The sequence below is a fragment of the Manihot esculenta genome, chromosome 4 (genome assembly GCF_001659605.2).
Source record: "Manihot esculenta cultivar AM560-2 chromosome 4, M.esculenta_v8, whole genome shotgun sequence".
Taxonomy (NCBI): Eukaryota; Viridiplantae; Streptophyta; class Magnoliopsida; order Malpighiales; family Euphorbiaceae; genus Manihot; species Manihot esculenta.
The window spans coordinates 639,395-655,441 of record NC_035164.2 but is presented as its reverse complement, the minus strand read 5'-3'; the positions used below and the strand labels follow the sequence as shown (position 1 = coordinate 655,441).

General features: G+C 35.3%; 2 protein-coding genes across 4 annotated transcripts; both read left to right on the top strand.

The window, feature by feature from the left end:
* Positions 1–1,122: 1,122 nt before the first annotated feature.
* Positions 1,123–3,418, top strand: LOC110613034. Of its 2 annotated transcripts, none has more exons than XM_021753939.2 (5): positions 1,123–1,423; positions 1,534–1,775; positions 2,222–2,433; positions 2,528–2,789; positions 2,906–3,418. In XM_021753939.2, exons 1-5 carry the CDS (start codon positions 1,216–1,218, stop codon positions 3,227–3,229), a joined length of 1,248 nt encoding a protein of 415 aa, XP_021609631.1. In that variant the 5' UTR covers positions 1,123–1,215; the 3' UTR covers positions 3,230–3,418. The 2 variants fall into 2 exon arrangements, with proteins under 2 accessions (XP_021609631.1, XP_021609632.1); XM_021753940.2 differs by having other exon boundaries at positions 1,282–1,423; positions 1,593–1,775.
* A 3,432-nt stretch (positions 3,419–6,850) lies between these two features.
* LOC110612512 (ABSCISIC ACID-INSENSITIVE 5-like protein 1) lies at positions 6,851–8,736 on the top strand. Of its 2 annotated transcripts, XM_043956295.1 has the most exons (4): positions 6,851–6,985; positions 7,398–8,320; positions 8,407–8,478; positions 8,577–8,736. In XM_043956295.1, the coding sequence occupies exons 2-4, from the start codon at positions 7,433–7,435 to the stop codon at positions 8,673–8,675; spliced, it is 1,059 nt and encodes a 352-aa protein (XP_043812230.1). In that variant the 5' UTR covers positions 6,851–6,985; positions 7,398–7,432; the 3' UTR covers positions 8,676–8,736. The 2 variants fall into 2 exon arrangements, with proteins under 2 accessions (XP_043812230.1, XP_021608974.1); XM_021753282.2 differs by lacking the exon at positions 6,851–6,985 and having other exon boundaries at positions 7,353–8,320.
* Positions 8,737–16,047: the final 7,311 nt, after the last annotated feature.

Sequence of the window (16,047 nt, the reverse complement as noted above, 5' to 3'; positions counted from 1 at the left end):
AAAATTGCTAATTTGAATATTTAAATAAATAATTACACATTAATTCCCTTTTATTTAACTTTTAAATTGATAATATAAGAGTATGATGATATAAGATTTGACAGAATCACTAAATGCACACATCTGAGTTCGTGGCTTAATTCGATGAGCAGATTAATGAGTCTTGATCGATTTAATGAGGGGTGAATGACTTTGAAATTTCATATAGATTTTTTCATACTCCATTTTGAGAAAGATTTTGTAAAATATAAGAAAGAATGTCAGAGATCTATTCAGAATATTCCGATGAGAACCTTCAACCCTCAAGTCAAATCTACAATCTTTTTTATTTGTAACTCCTTAGAAGGGGTGTCAAGAGAAAAATAAAACTAAGAAAAAAAGAAAAGAGAAAACTTTTCCTCCAAAGGGAGGTCAGCCCGTTATGCTGCATGGTATTTAAAATTTTGGCAATGCATCTGATTTTGTTAAATCTTGCTATGCTCGATCTATATTCGAGGTGGGTTCTCCTAATTACTTATAATTAGTCGAGCTTACATCCAATATCGAATCTTGAAGGATCTATCCATCTATTTCGGATTTTGGTAGGATCAAGGGTGTTTGCTCTGATTTTTATATCTCATAGGTCAAGGTTTATGCTATCCGATCGGACTAGTCGATTAAATTTATAAAATCATTTTGAATCTTTTGTACACGTGTTGTAATTCTAACGAGTCTTGTTATTTATATATTATCAAAACTCATTTATTTTTAAAAAATAATTTATATTTAAAAAATATTTTGTGTAAAAAATATTATATTTTTTATAAAATAACTTATTTTTTTATTTTTAAAAAATAAAATATATTAAATAATAATAAAAGTTTTAAAATATAAAAAATAACTTTTTTAAAAGAGGAAATTACTTTCTTTAAACTGGTTTAATTTTTTTATTAACTAATTCTTTTGAATGCCATAAATACTAAAAAAATATAAAAATATGTATATTTTTTTTAAAAAAAGGGAGCGTAATTCAAATAATTTTGGCATTCTATCTCAAAGTAATAATGCATTGAAGGAATATCCAAATACTTTGCATATGAAAAAGAATATCCAAATAAGGCATACCTCTCAGCCAAGACGGAGACATCATCACAACGGCAGCAGCAACAGAGAGCTAAGTTAGCAAAGCGAAAAAAAAAAAATAATAATAATAAGTTCTATAATCTAAGTCCCCATATGGGATATCTAAGCAAGTTAAAATTTTTAAGCAAACAACAATTCTACAGGTTGACTGTTCCAAGAGATCAAAATTGCTGCTGCGGCTGCTGGCTCTCTGCTCATATCTCAGGCTCTAAGGGTCAAAACACATCAGAAAAGGAAATCAAACATCACATAAACCACTGGATTCCTCAAACTCAGTACAACATTCCTAAGATTCTGTCTGGTGAGTGACTTCAAAATCTTCCATTTCCTTCTTTTCTGGGATGTTAATGTTACTGTTCAAAGTCTTGTCCTGTGTCAGCTAGATCTATCTATCTTTCTTTATTTATTTAGGGATGGTTTCAAGAACAACAGTTGTCTTGATGATTGGTCTTCTGGGAATGGTTTATCAGGCCACACAGCTTCCTCCACCTCAGAGAGATATTCCTCATTTGAATTCACCAAGGGTTAGACTCAGTGATGGAAGATATCTGGCTTACAGAGAGAAAGGAGTCCCCAAGAACAAATCCAAGTATAAGATCATTATTGTTCATGGCTTTGGGAGCTCAAAAGAAATGAACTTTCTGGCACCTCAAGTACAAACATAAACCTTTCTCTCTTCTCTAGTTTCTGTTGATCTGAAAATATAGACATTTTCGTTTGTGATTGCATCTAACTATAGCATGTGGAACCAATATGATGTGACAAGGGAAGGGAACTCGACCTAGTAATTGGTATTGGATAAACAATCTGGAGTGAATTAGAAATTTATGAAAAAACTGTTTGAATTGACAGAAATTGGATTCTTACTGAACTACATATTAACTCAAATGGAACAAGAAACTTTCTTATTTGTACACAATTTAGAGTTAGAATGTTGTTTGTTGGATTTCTAGAGGGTTTTAGCAAATTATGCTTCTAAAGATATGAATGATCTTTTGCGAGAAAATTTGGATACTTCTTCTGGCTAATAAAGAACTAACTACTGGTTTGAATTTGCAAATGTATAAATAAAGTGAATCTCACAGTAGGTAGCTTTCAGGAACTGATAGAGGAGCTGGGCATATATTTTCTGCTGTTTGATCGAGCTGGGTATGGAGAAAGTGATCCAAACCCGAAGCGAACTGTAAAGAGTGAAGCACTTGACATTGAAGAACTTGCTGATCAGCTGCAGATAGGATCCAAGTTTTATGTGATAGGAGTCTCAATGGGATCATACCCCATATGGAGTTGCCTCAAATATATACCACACAGGCAAAATCAGTAGAAAAAAAAAATCTAGCTGCATAACTTTTTCACTTGAATTTTGTTGTGAGATTTTGGTACTTACCTCAAAAATATTATGCAGGCTAGCAGGTGCTGCATTACTAGTGCCGGTTGTTAATTACAGATGGCCTTCTCTTCCTCAAAATTTAATAAGAGAGGATTATAGAAGGAAACTTGTCCAGTGGGCACTGTGGTTTTCAAACTATGCCCCTGGACTGCTGCACTGGTGGGTTTCTCAGCAATGGATCCCTTCAACCTCCGTCCTGGAAAAGAACCCACTATTCTTTAGCACTCAAGATATAGAGATCTTGAAGAAGATACCAGGATTCCCAATGTTAAGCAAGGTAAATAGATTGTTATATGCTCCATATGCGTGAAAAGAAGGAAAGCAAGCTATTAATAAAATAAAATGACAAAATTTTACTTGTGAAAATATGACAGTTTTTGTTTCCACCAACAGGAAAAATTACAAGAAAAAGATGTTTTTGATACTCTCCGTCGTGATTTTATGGTGGGTTTTGGAGATTGGGACTTTGATCCAATTCGGCTAAGAAATCCATTTCCTCAAAATGAAAGCACTGTTCACATCTGGCAAGGTTATGAAGATAAAGTTGTTCCATTTCAACTTCAAAGATATATTTCAGGAAAGCTACCCTGGATTAGATATCATGAAGTTCCTCATGGTGGACATCTAATTGTGCATTATAGTGGTTTATGTGAGGCTGTTTTGAGAGCACTTTTACTTGGAGAAGAGCCTCTTAAATTAGAACAAGTGAATCCATAATTGCTTCTTAATTTGTCACATAGGCATTCCATTATTCAAAATCTTTCCATGCAAGTAGATTGAATTTTAGTGTCAAATTACATTTTCAAAATGTTTTTCATGTAAATAGTTTGGATTTTAGAGAATGTAAACATGTGTAAAATCATTTGAAAGATTGAAGTGAATATAATTCTTTCTTTTGTTTGTGTATACACAGCTATAGAAATTTTGCCATTAACCACCTGCACTGTATATATAAATCCGGTTTTAAATGTGGGTATGAGAGAAGAGATGGAAATATTGCAGACTGAATGTGCTCTGTTTTGCAGAAACATGATCATCTATAAGACAAAATTGTTGAAGCAAATAGCACTGTTATGTGCAAGAAAGAAAGGATTGGCGTGGCAGCAACTTGGTTTTTGAACCTTGATTACCCACAATTTAATTAGATTAAATAAGAAGCATTCTAGCTCTTCATGTATGAAAAGTTTCTTTCCCAATTCTAACACCAAATTCTCTGCTACAACAGTTGAGTTTTAGCAGGTAAAATGCAAAGCTAAAGTTCTTCAGCTGTGCTAGCAACAATAATAGGCATAGCACAATACCAGTCAGAAAAGTTTCATAAGAGCTCAGGATAGAGCTTAGAAATATATAGCAAAATGATTATGCAGGAGTAGTTTCAAATTTTCTCCATGTTCCAATGTCAACTTCCAAATTTACCAAAAGTAGACATCCCCTCAAAGATAGTCCACGAATTTGGCCGAGCATATCCCGTTCGTCTAAGATGAAATCACATAAAATAACCTATTAAATATCAATAAATATGAATTATAATATTAATATTATTGAAAAAATAAAATAAAATAATAAAATCTGAATCGTGTTGGATATCGTCCTTAAAAATTTATTTTATAATATTCAAGATTAAACAAGTTTTTATAAAATTTAATTTTCAGATAAGAATAATAAGAATTTATTTCTAATTTATAATAAAGAAAAAATATTAAAAAAATAGAAAAAATAAATGTGTTTTTCTTTGTAAAGATGAAAGTTATTTATTAAGTGGTTATAAAAATTTTGAGATAATATAATAAAATTATAATGGTCAGATTCAATATTAGATTTAAATATTAAATTAAAAAAATCTCATAAATAAAATTTTCAACGCCTATCAAATTTTTTAAGATCTAAATTTATTTTAAATTTCAAATTATAAAAATAAATAATAAAAATAAAAAAAATTTAAATAATGAATAAAAATTAAAATCAAAATAATTAAAGAAAATAATAATTAAAAGAGAAATAAATCAATATAAATAAGTTTTAGTTAAAGTGTAGAATCTATTTGAGTTTGAGAATTGATCATCGATACAGAAATATTTTTATTCGTTTCAATAGATTAGTTATAGTTATGGAAGATATTTCACGTAACCAATCTCTTCTTAGTTTTAAATTAATTAGAAAACGTTTTTTAATTATTCCCCAATTAATCATAACCAACAAATTATCTAAAGAACTTTTATTTATCAACTGTTTTTTGCAACTTAATTTTAACTAACTAACCGCCTAGCCTTGTGGTGAGTTTGGATCATATTATGTAATTTTTTAGTTGTTACACTAATTATTATTTATGTTAAATAACTTAAATAATTACAGAATTTAAGTATTCAAATTAACAATATATTATTTTAAAATTAAGAACAAATGATAATAACTAAGCAACAATAATAATATGAAAAATAAAATTTGCATAAATAAAGAACAAATGATCAATAACAAAGCAATAATAATATGAAAAATAAAATTTACATAAATAAAGAACAAAAGATGAATAATTGAATTTAGATCTTTCAATTTATGTAAAAACTGAAACTTCACCTTAATTTCAATTAGAAATAAAGAGTTTAGTCACCCATAACTTTTAAAAGAAAACACACGAGAGAAAAAAGAAGATGAAAAATCGGTGCTAGTGAGGAGAGATTTGATCTATCGTTGTCTTCAATTATTTAACTTTATAAGTGCTTAACTCTAGTAAAATTTTGTTGGGAATAGAAATTTTTTTTTATTTGAATTAAAAATCCTTCTTATAATGTGTTTTTTCAAGATAGAACTCTTTAATTTGAGAAAAATTTGATGCCGTAATGATGGCGGAAAATTTGCACCCGCAACTTGTAACGAGAAGACCAAATTTTTTTTATTTTCAGATTTAGATTTTTCTTGTTCTCTGTTCGATTATATGCAATCTGTCAATTTCTCTAGTTGTTTTAGTCAAATAGTTTGGATAAATCCATTGTCTAAAAATATTTCAGATCTTGGGTTATGTGCAATACAATCGTATAGAAAGTTTATCCAACTGATCAAGTTAATTTCATTGTTTTCAAATTATTTTTTATTAAATTTTCTTCTCTCTTTATTTTTTTCATGAAACAAATTTAGTTAGAAAAATATTTAATTAAGTGATAAGAATAATAGGAAAAGAAGGACCTCTAGGATGGGTAGATTGATCCTGGTCAACCTAGCATCACAACAACATAGCATGGAGAACAGACATTCTACTCTATCCCAACTGGGCAACCACCTAGGCACCTGGGCTACCAGCTAGGTTACTGTCAAAAGACCCATAACTTTTAATCTAGGCATTTTGTCGATTACTTTGCAGACAAAGACAATATTTCCACATTGAAACTTGCAGCTACAATATTATATAATAATATGAATTTCTTTTTCTGAAGGGACTAAATGGATTTAATACCACAAAATATGTATATAATCGTTGTGTCTGCAAAAGCAAGCCAAGGATATAACATACAAAGAGGAAAGACCCCATTATCTTGATCTTGAATCCCTGAAATAGCTAACACGAAATGGAAAACAATAATTGTAGTCAAGATAAAATTATTGTTAATCTTACTCAGATGATGAGCAAAGCCAATAGCATTCTATAATCTCACTAGAAGTTTTGCCTGTAAACTAGTCTAGCTCTCATGTAGTGAAATAAATAAATAAAGAATCATAAATTGGAGTTTTAAGCAGATGCTCTGATTTGATCAACTTGCAAAAGTTAAGAAATGCAATATTTATAAATGTCCATTTTGTCAAGTGAAAGAGGTGAGAATTAGTAAAAAAAAAAAAAACAAAAGTTCAACTTGCAAAGGTGTCAAATCCATGGCAATAATTGTATTTCCATAAATAAGCATGAGAAATCTTACAAAGTATAAATAATACATCTTGTTTTGCTTACATGTGAAATATAATGGATTTGGTTTTTAGCTTTTTCTCCAAAGGGGAATGAATGTGCAGAGTTAGTTTGGAAAATAATAGGTATTTCTTTCTTTTTAGTTTTTATAAAATTTATATTTAAATATCATAATTTAAAAATAATTAGCTAAAATATCATCAATTAAAAGAAGAATGTATAAATTTTATTTACTAAATTTTATTATGGAAGATAAATTTTTTTAAGATTATATATATTTTATGCATAATCAATAATTGAAAAATTAGTGTTGATATGAATACGTATTCTTTCTTTCGGCCTCACTCTTGGGAGTGAAGAGATGGTGTTATGGCAGAAAAAGGGAGGCAAGTGGCACAAACGTGTCAATAGAAAAATGAACACAGGACGAGGGGACCACCATTGCCATGTATTAAGGGTGTGGCCATGGCAGTTACACACTCTGTTTTCTCATAATTATTCTTCTACTTCTTCTTCTTCTCTTTGCTTTTGTTTTCATCAATCTCACTGCTCTAAATGCCTCTGCTCTTCACTTTCATCAGGTGATTTCTCTTCTCTTCTCTTCTACCCATTTCTTTCCATTGTAATCCTCTCTCAATTCTCATTCCCTTTCTTTCTGTTGAGTGTTTGTTCAGTTTCAGTGGTTCTTGATACCCATCTTTCTTTTCTTTTATAATTTTAATGCAGCATTTATTCTCTCAAATTCAGTTCCATGTTTCATATTTTATTAATTGATTATTGTATAATAGAAGATGGGATCCTTCAACCAAACAGTTCTGTTGTAGGCCATTAAGGAAATTATAAAAATGCAACCAATTTCATCCATTTTTTTTACTAATAATGTTATTAGTTATTTTAATATTTATATATTCATAAAAATCAACGATTCCCATTTGAGAGCTTTTGATGAAACATGACTTCAGTTACTTTTCTGGGTTTGTTGTTTCATTTCAGGGATTAGTTGATAAGCACCCATTAACACAAGAACTATGGTAGTTTCTGAATCAGAAAGTATTGCCTATGGCAGAAATGGAAACACATGTCCTTCTCATCAACAAGATCAAGATTCATTGAAGGAAACCTCATCAGTTTCTCCATTAGCAGCAGCAGGAGCAGGAGAAGGAGGACAGAGTTCTTCTTCTCTGCTATCACTTACTCTAAATGAAATTCAACACAAAAGTGGCAAGAGTTTTGGGTCCATGAACATGGATGATTTTCTTGCCAACTTGTGGAGTGTAGATGAAAATCAAGGTCCATCACAACCAAACCAACACCAACCCACCAAAGATAACAACAATAATAGTAACAATAGTTCTAATAATGGCATACTAAACCAGCCCCCATTGGCTCGACAAGGTTCCTTCTCTATTCCTGCGCCTCTCTGCAAGAAAACTGTGGATGAAGTGTGGTTTGAGATACAAAAAGATCGTCCCGAGCACCAAAACTCTACCAATACTGGTCCTCATGAACCTCCTCAACGACAACTAACTCTTGGAGAAATGACCCTTGAAGATTTCTTGGTAAAAGCTGGCGTAGTACGAGAAGCACCAGGGTCTGCTTCATCACAGCAAAAAATAGTAAACATTCCTGGTATTCAAAATATAAGCTTGGATGCAGTATTAGGAATGGGGCAAGTAATGGGAATTGGATTTTCTGCTGCCCACCACCAACGTATTGGAAACAACTTCTCTGCTGGTAATGATTTTACATCATACCAAATGTTCCCATCAGATGCAAGTAATGGTAAACATGAAGAAGGTCAGCAGCAAAGCAAGAAGAGGATACTTGATGGTCCGCCAGAGGTAGTCGTGGAGCGGAGGCAGCGGAGGATGATCAAGAATAGAGAGTCAGCTGCACGATCTCGGGCTAGGAAGCAGGTCTTGTTGTAATTCTTATTGATCATGCACGCAAGAAATTACCTAATATATGGTTAAAATGAATAATAAAATCTCTTGTGATGTAGGCATATACAGTGGAGTTGGAACTAGAGTTGAATCAACTTAAAGAAGAGAATGCTAAGTTAAAGCAACTTGTGGTAAATACTTGATCTTCATCTCCCTCTCATTTATGTATGCATGCATTGATGTTAGCTCTTATTTTTCTTAAAATTTAAAATCAAATGAATGAAAACAGGAGGAAATCGAGCAGAACCAAGAGGAAGAGGTGATGCCAGAGAAGAAGGGTGATAATAAACTGAAGAGCATAAGGAGGACAGTGAGCCTGAGTTGGTGAATATATTTATATATAAGTTTATTGAATAATAAGTGGGGATATACAATACAATACAATACAATTATTATATATGTAGAGTTTCTCTTTATGCTTTCTTTTAGAAAATAATGTATACTATCATATCATAGGATATATATATGCATGCTTTTTCAATCAAACTTTACTAATAATTGCCAACAGATAATGATCCAATGCATGGTTTTCATTGTTAAGATTAAGAACCATACAATCCCATCCATTCATTTTGAAAAAATAAAAAAAATAAAAAATAAAAAATTTAGACTATAATGTCATATGAATAAAATAAATATTTTTTTTTTTGGGACGAACATAAGAAATCCCGATATGAGATACCCAATAGACATTAGGCAGTACAACGCAAAAAAGTGATGTCGTTTAGAGAATATACGCAGAGAATCCAGTTACTCAGAAAGGTAAACTCGCGCCGAAAGACACCGACTCCTTTTCTCCCGCTTTTCACATTAAAAAAAATAATAATAATAAAATTGCAGGCTGATTTGATCTGCGCATGTCGTCGTTGAATTTGAGGTATTTTTTGTTTTCTCTCTATCGATTTTGTCTTTTTCTAGTTAAAAATGTCACTTCAAATTCACCCCATTCTTGCTAAACTAGCCAAGGATCTTGATTCCCATAGGGCTTTATAGTTCATTTTTAGCTTAGTCTAATTCGTTTGAAATTTTCTTGTTATTATCTTCCCTTGCTCAGCTCTAATCAATAGATGTTTTAACCTTTTTTGTTGTCATTGAGGCAACTGAAGGAGGAGGGCGGAGGGGGGGGGGGGGGGGGTGTTGTTTTAAGCTGGATTGGACAATGAGAAATAGCTAGTATTTGCTTCGTTGAGATTATTGTTTATGGAAAATTTGAGCATTTTAAAATTTTTATTTGTCATGTTATGCATGTGGAATAAGTAGTTATAACTGTTGGTTTCTTAGTAGTTTGAAGTTGGATGTGTAACGGGAAGAGTTTCTTTTTCGGTTCCTGAGGAAATAGAGTATACAAATGGGAAATAATTAAGCATTTTTTGCTTTTGCTATTAATGTTGTCCAAGGAAAAGATGGACTAGCTTGAACTAAGCCAAATGGTTGTTTTCTAGGCTTCTTTGGTGTCTGGCAAGTCATTTTGCTTGTTGGTCTCTAGAAGGATATGCAATTTTGCTGTTTGGTCTGAAGAAGGATATGGAATGAGAGAAAAATGGAAGTTGTTGATGTTTTTGCAGTGAATCAAACAAGTGTACCAATCCCTTTTTCCCCTTGGGGACCGTGGTTTTCCAAAGCAGTGCTACCAAATCTCCACAATCTATATATATGGGGATCATAGTCAGTAATTTTTTTTTTTTTTTTTGAAAATCTACTTTGCTAGTGGTGAATATCAATAGAAAGCATACTTTTTCCATAGATCAACAACCTACCTGCTGCAGTTATGGTTGTTTGTGTCATTGTTATTCTGACTCTGACATGCTTCTCTGTAGCGTTGAATTGTGATAATAATATTTAACTTTTAGTGGGCTTGAATTCCACTAGGGGGAGGGGGAGTTTTCCCCGTGGGAGAGAGCTACCCCTATTTTTTGTCATCCAATTGAACAAAAAAGGTGCAATGACTCTGTCTGCATCACATCAGCTATTGATTGTCACAGGATAACTATAATTGCTTAGGAATTGAATTCTTGTGTTGCATGAATAAGATGCTGTGAAATTTTCTTGCTCTTCTATACGTGTTCTCTAGCCTCTGAAATCTCTCGATTTCTAATTTTGAGAACCTTCATAAACGCCTGCAGACCATTTAAATTCTTATTGTTGCCTTTTGTATAGATTGTTCATGTTTTCTTTTTTTTTTTTTCTGGTTCTTGATCTAAATTCATATTTTTCATATCTAGTTTGCTGCTGTAGCACTCAATTTTTTTTGCCTAGCTGTGTCATTGATGAAGATGTGATGTATTTCTATGAGGGATAGAGCAAAAATAGTACATGGTTCCTTGTTCAAATTGGATAAGTATTGGGAAGCCTTAAGCTGAATGATGCAACAGAGCAGCGAAGTTTCACTAAATGAGAGGTCAAATGGAGGAAATGCAGCAAAGCTGGGGAGTCAGATTTATAGACATCCTCGTGAAATTATGGCATAAAGATTGGAGGACAAGGCCAAGAGTTATAGTACTCTGGACTTTGGAGCCCAGTTGCTTCTAAAGTATTTTTGACAAGTTTCATATTCTTCTTGTATTAAGCTTGAAGTATCGAGTAGCATAATATAATTATATTTTTAAGTATTATGAATATGAAACTGAGAAGCTATGAATGGTTGAAATATCATATTAAATTAAAATTTATGTTATAAATTTACAAGATTCCCACTAGAGGTTGGGTTGTGTGCAAGTTGTTGAGTGATGTTGTGCCAAAACAAGATACTTGGATACATCTAAAAAAGAGTGTCAAAGGATAAATGATTAAATATAAGAGAGAAGCAAAAACTTTGTATAATTGCAATTCCATTTCCAGCCATTGCTTCTGCTGAAAAGGCATTTAATCAATCAACTTGTTTCACCATTCTTACAATTCCCATTACTAATTATGCTATTATACTCATTTTCAACTTTCTTTTACTTTTTATTTTATATATTTGCTTGGAAAGTGTCACATTTTGCTAAAAAAGAAATTTTAAAAAATTCCTTCTTAATTTTCCTCTTCTTTTCTTAAGGATTCATGATTGAACTTCTATTATTTTCTCTCTATTCCCAGGCATATTTTCACATTTTTTTTTATCTTTTAATACCATAGACTCACAATAATAAAATGACTATCATATTTCTAAATTTTTAAAAAATTTATTAATTTATCCATATTTTAAAATTATTCAATTAAAACATTCATATATTTTATAAAATTAAATTCTTTGATTTTTTTATAAAAATAAATTGTTAGCGACATAATTTAACCTAATAAAATTGGGGTATTAATAGGAATTGTAAGAATGCAATTTTTTTGTTAGGTTTCCCTTTCCAATATGTAACAGCCCGGAAATCGAACCGCTACCGGCGCTAGGATCCAGATCGGCTTAAGGCCGCCGGAACCCGTAGCAAGCTATAATACCCGGCTAGACGCCGGCATCGGAATTCTGACTTTCCGGCGGAATCTCCATTGAAATCTTGAATTCGAGGATGTCGGAGCCTTCTAGAAGGGTTAAAAAGAGGTTTTCAAAATGTTTTTAAGTGTTTTATGGTTTTGAATGCAAAGGATTTGAGTTTTGAAAAGGGAAAAAGACCAAGGGGACAAATTGCAGGTTCAGCCGCCGAAAGTGAAGTTCGGCCGCCGAACAATGCATGGTTTCGCCCGCCGAAGGTGAAGTTCGGCCGCCGAACATTGCATGGTTTTGCATGCAGTTTTGGCCGCCGAAGGAGAGGCGGTTTGGCCACCTATAAAAGCCCTTTGACCGGAAATGGAGGTGTGGAAGCTCTCTGTTTTTGGGTCAAAGGTAGGTTTTGTTTCCCTTGGGATGTTTTCATGAGATTTCTTTAAATCTTGCATGTTTTAATGAGGTTGAGCTTGGTTTGTAGGGTTTGTGAGCAAAGAAGGCAAAGTTGTGAGTTTGAAGACTTTGGAGCTTGGATCCTCCATATCTTCAAGTTGGGGTCACACCAACTCTTGTTCTTCAAGAGGTAAGTGTAGATTCTTAGTTTTTATGAAGTTTTAAGTGAGTTTTATGAAAGTTTATGGGTAGAAATGCATGTTTAGGGTAAAGTGGGTTTTTGGTTGATTTGTGGTCAAAGCATGCTTATGTGTTTAGATGTGTTGTTTGTTGGGGTTGTAAGTTAGTTTTGGACCCCTTTGTGCCTATACTTGAGTATATGCAGGTTGTGGATTTGTGGTTTGCATGTTTTGGGTATTGGAAGGTTTGGGTGGCTTGTTTGTGCATAAAGCTGAGTTCTGGATGAACTCAGGTTCGGCCGCCGAAGCAAGGTTCGGCCGCCGAACCCCTGAGGAAGGTTTGTGATGGCCGCCTAACCTTGCCTCCGAAAGTTGAGTTTTGGCTTGAAAGCAGGCTTTCGGCCGCCGAAGGAAGGTTCGGCTGCCGAAAGTGCCTGACTTTTGTCTCTGGAGAGAGGGTTCGGCCGCCGAAGGTGCCGCCGAAGATGCCCTGTCCAGCTTTTCTTTGCTTGTTTTCCATGCATGCTTAAGGAGGTTTTAGGGGGTTTTTGGGGAGTTGTTTATGAGTTGTTTAGAGTGTGTTTGGCACCTCATTCGAGTCTACCTGTGTAGGATCGGACTCGAGGGACCGAGGAGGCCATCAGTGTTAGCTGTTGCAGAGTCAGTCCAGCGTCTGCCAGAGGTGAGTAGAACTAAACTTAATGTTTTAAATTGAGAAATTAAATGCTTTTAGCATGTTTCATGCACCATGAGTATGCAATAGGTTGATTGCATTAGTAGTCACGAATATGATACATTGCATTATTTATTGACGATGTGGATGGACCAAGGCGACCGCAATAGCCCACGATCTGTTAAGTAAGAAAAGACCTGTGTGAGCTCCCTGGGGGGGCCGGGCGCTGACAGAGGGAGTTTTGAGGTCATGTCCAATCCGAGATGTGAAATGTTTGTGCTGTGACGCATTTCATGAAAGCATGTTATTAATGAACTGTTTTCATTGTTTCTACTCACTGGGCTTTTTAGCTCACCCCTCTCCCCTAACCCTAGTTTTGCAGGGCCAGAGTTAGCTATGGGGAGTCAGAGTCAGCAGAGTGCTGAGTATGAGTTGGTTATGTAATAGAGTAGTGGACATGATGTAAATTAAAGGCATCCCAAGGGAAACAAAACCTACCTTTGACTCAAAAACAGAGAGCTTCCACACCTCCATTTCCGGTCAAAGGGCTTTTATAGGTGGCCAAACCGCCTCTCCTTCGGTGGCCAAACCGCCTCTCCTTCGGCGGCCAAAACTGCATGCAAAACCATGCAATGTTCGGCGGCCGAACTTCACCTTCGGCGGGCGAAACCATGCATTGTTCGGCGGCCGAACTTCACTTTCAGCGGCCGGACCTGCAATTTGTCCCCTTGGTCTTTTTTCCTTTTCAAAACTTAAATCCTTTGTTTTATATTTTAAGATGAGAAATGTGTTGAACCAAGGCTGACTTGTGATATGTTGACCCTATGAGAGTGGGTTCTATGTTTTCAGACATAGTGCATGCAGGTCAAGCTTGGTAAGGGGAAGGAAAGTTTTTCAGTTTTTATGTTTATGTTTGATCATGTATGGGATTTATCAGGTACACAGAGTGCAGGATAGGCTTGCTACGGGTCTCGGTGGCCTTAAGCCGATCTGGATCCTAGCGCCGGTAGCGGTTCGGGCCGTTATAGAAGGGTATCGGATTCCGGGCTGTTACACAAGCCTACTGTGAACTCTAAGTACCTGATAATCCCTTACATGATCAATCATTTCTATAAACATTTTGATCTTTTTTCATACATACCAGACTTAATCTGTACTTATTCTGTATGCACTATGAAAGTGATACCTACTGTGGTACCATACAGAAACTGTGAACAAAACAACCCCCTTATTGGAGTTCTCATTCTTAAGTCTGGATCATCATAAAACATAAATCATACACTGATCAGATACAAAAGGGATAAAGCATACACTAGGGCCAAGCACAATACTATAACTCTTTTACATTACATAACTGATACATCATCTCTATACTGTACATCATGTCCACTATTCTATACTATTACATAAGCCTTTTCCCTTGCTTTCTCTTTTTCTTCTCTGTGGCCCTGAAAACATGAGGTTAGGGAGAGGGGTGAGCTACTCGAGCCCAGTGAGTAGAATAGTAAAACATTGAAAACAAGCCATCATGAAATGCATCACAACACAAGTAAATCACATCACGGACGGACTGACCCAAAAATCCCTCAGCTCATTGCCCGGCCCTCAAAGGGGCACTACAGGACTTCGTTACATAAGAAACTGTATGTCCGGCCCTCAAAGGGGCACCACAGGACTTCGTTACATAGTACTCAGAGGGCTAATGGGTCCTACTCTGTGTCCGTCCCACATTCACGTAATAATGCAATGTACAACTTCGTGAATACTAATGCAATGCATAACAACCTATCATAAGCATGGCATTTATGATGCATGGATTATGCTAAACCATTCGTTAATTTTAAATCATAGTTCTGTTCCACTCACCTCTGATCAACTGCTGACCAGTCTCTATAACTCTAACTCTGTGGGCCTCCTTGGTTCCTTGGGTCCGCACCTACACAGGTGGACTCAAATGAGGACCAAACATACTCTAATATAGCTATAAACATCTCCCCAAAAATCCCTTAAAACATCATAAGCATGCATGGAAAAATGGGCAAAGAAAAGCTGGATAGGGGTCTTTCGGCGGCAGGTTTGGCGGCCGAATCCCCTCTCCAGAGACAAAACTCGGGCACTTTCGGCGGCACCTTCGGCGGCCGAAAGTCCCTTCCAGATCCGAAAGTCTAAACTTTCGGGGGCAAGGTTCGGGGGCTGAAATACATTCCAGAGCCGAAAGTCACCCACCTTCGGCTGCATGTTCGGCGGCCGAAAGTCCCTTCCAGATCCGAAAGTCTAAACTTTCGGGGGCAAGGTTCGGGGGCTGAAATACATTCCAGAGCCGAAAGTCACCCACCTTCGGCTGCATATTCGGCGGCCGAACCTCCCCTCCAGAGACAAAAGTCCCAACTTTCGGGGGCAAGGTTAGGCGGCCAAAACAGCCTCCCTAAGGGGTTCGGCGATCGAACCTTGCTTCCGCGGTCAAACCTGAGTTTCTCAGACAGGCAGAACCTGTTCCAAACTCATGCTTCCAGCCTCCAAAAACCCACAACACACCCAAAACATGCATGCCAACTCTCAACAAACTTACAAAAATCATATACCAAACATAAAGGGGCCTCACAACTAGTTCAAACCCCACAAACAACATCAAACCTCATCAAAACACATATGATCAACATATGCTAAACTAACAACCATCCCATGACAACTCTTCTAAACTCTTTAAAACATGCTTAAAACATAAGGGGAGGTGAGGATCCATGCTTACCTCTTGAAGAACGAGAGGATTGATGGTCCTAACGTGGAGATTGTGGTCGAAAACGATCCAAAGTCTCCAAGTTCCTCAAACTTGCTTTCTTTGTTCAAAACTCTATTACCAAGTTAAAACACATCAAAACATGCAAGATTTGAAGAAATCTTATGAAAACATGCTAAGGAGAGCAAAAACCTACCTTTGACCAAAAACAGGAAGCTCAAACACCCTCCATTTCCGGTCAAAGGGCTTTTATAGGTGACCAACCGCCTCTCCTTCGGCGACCTAAACTGCATGCGAAACCATGCA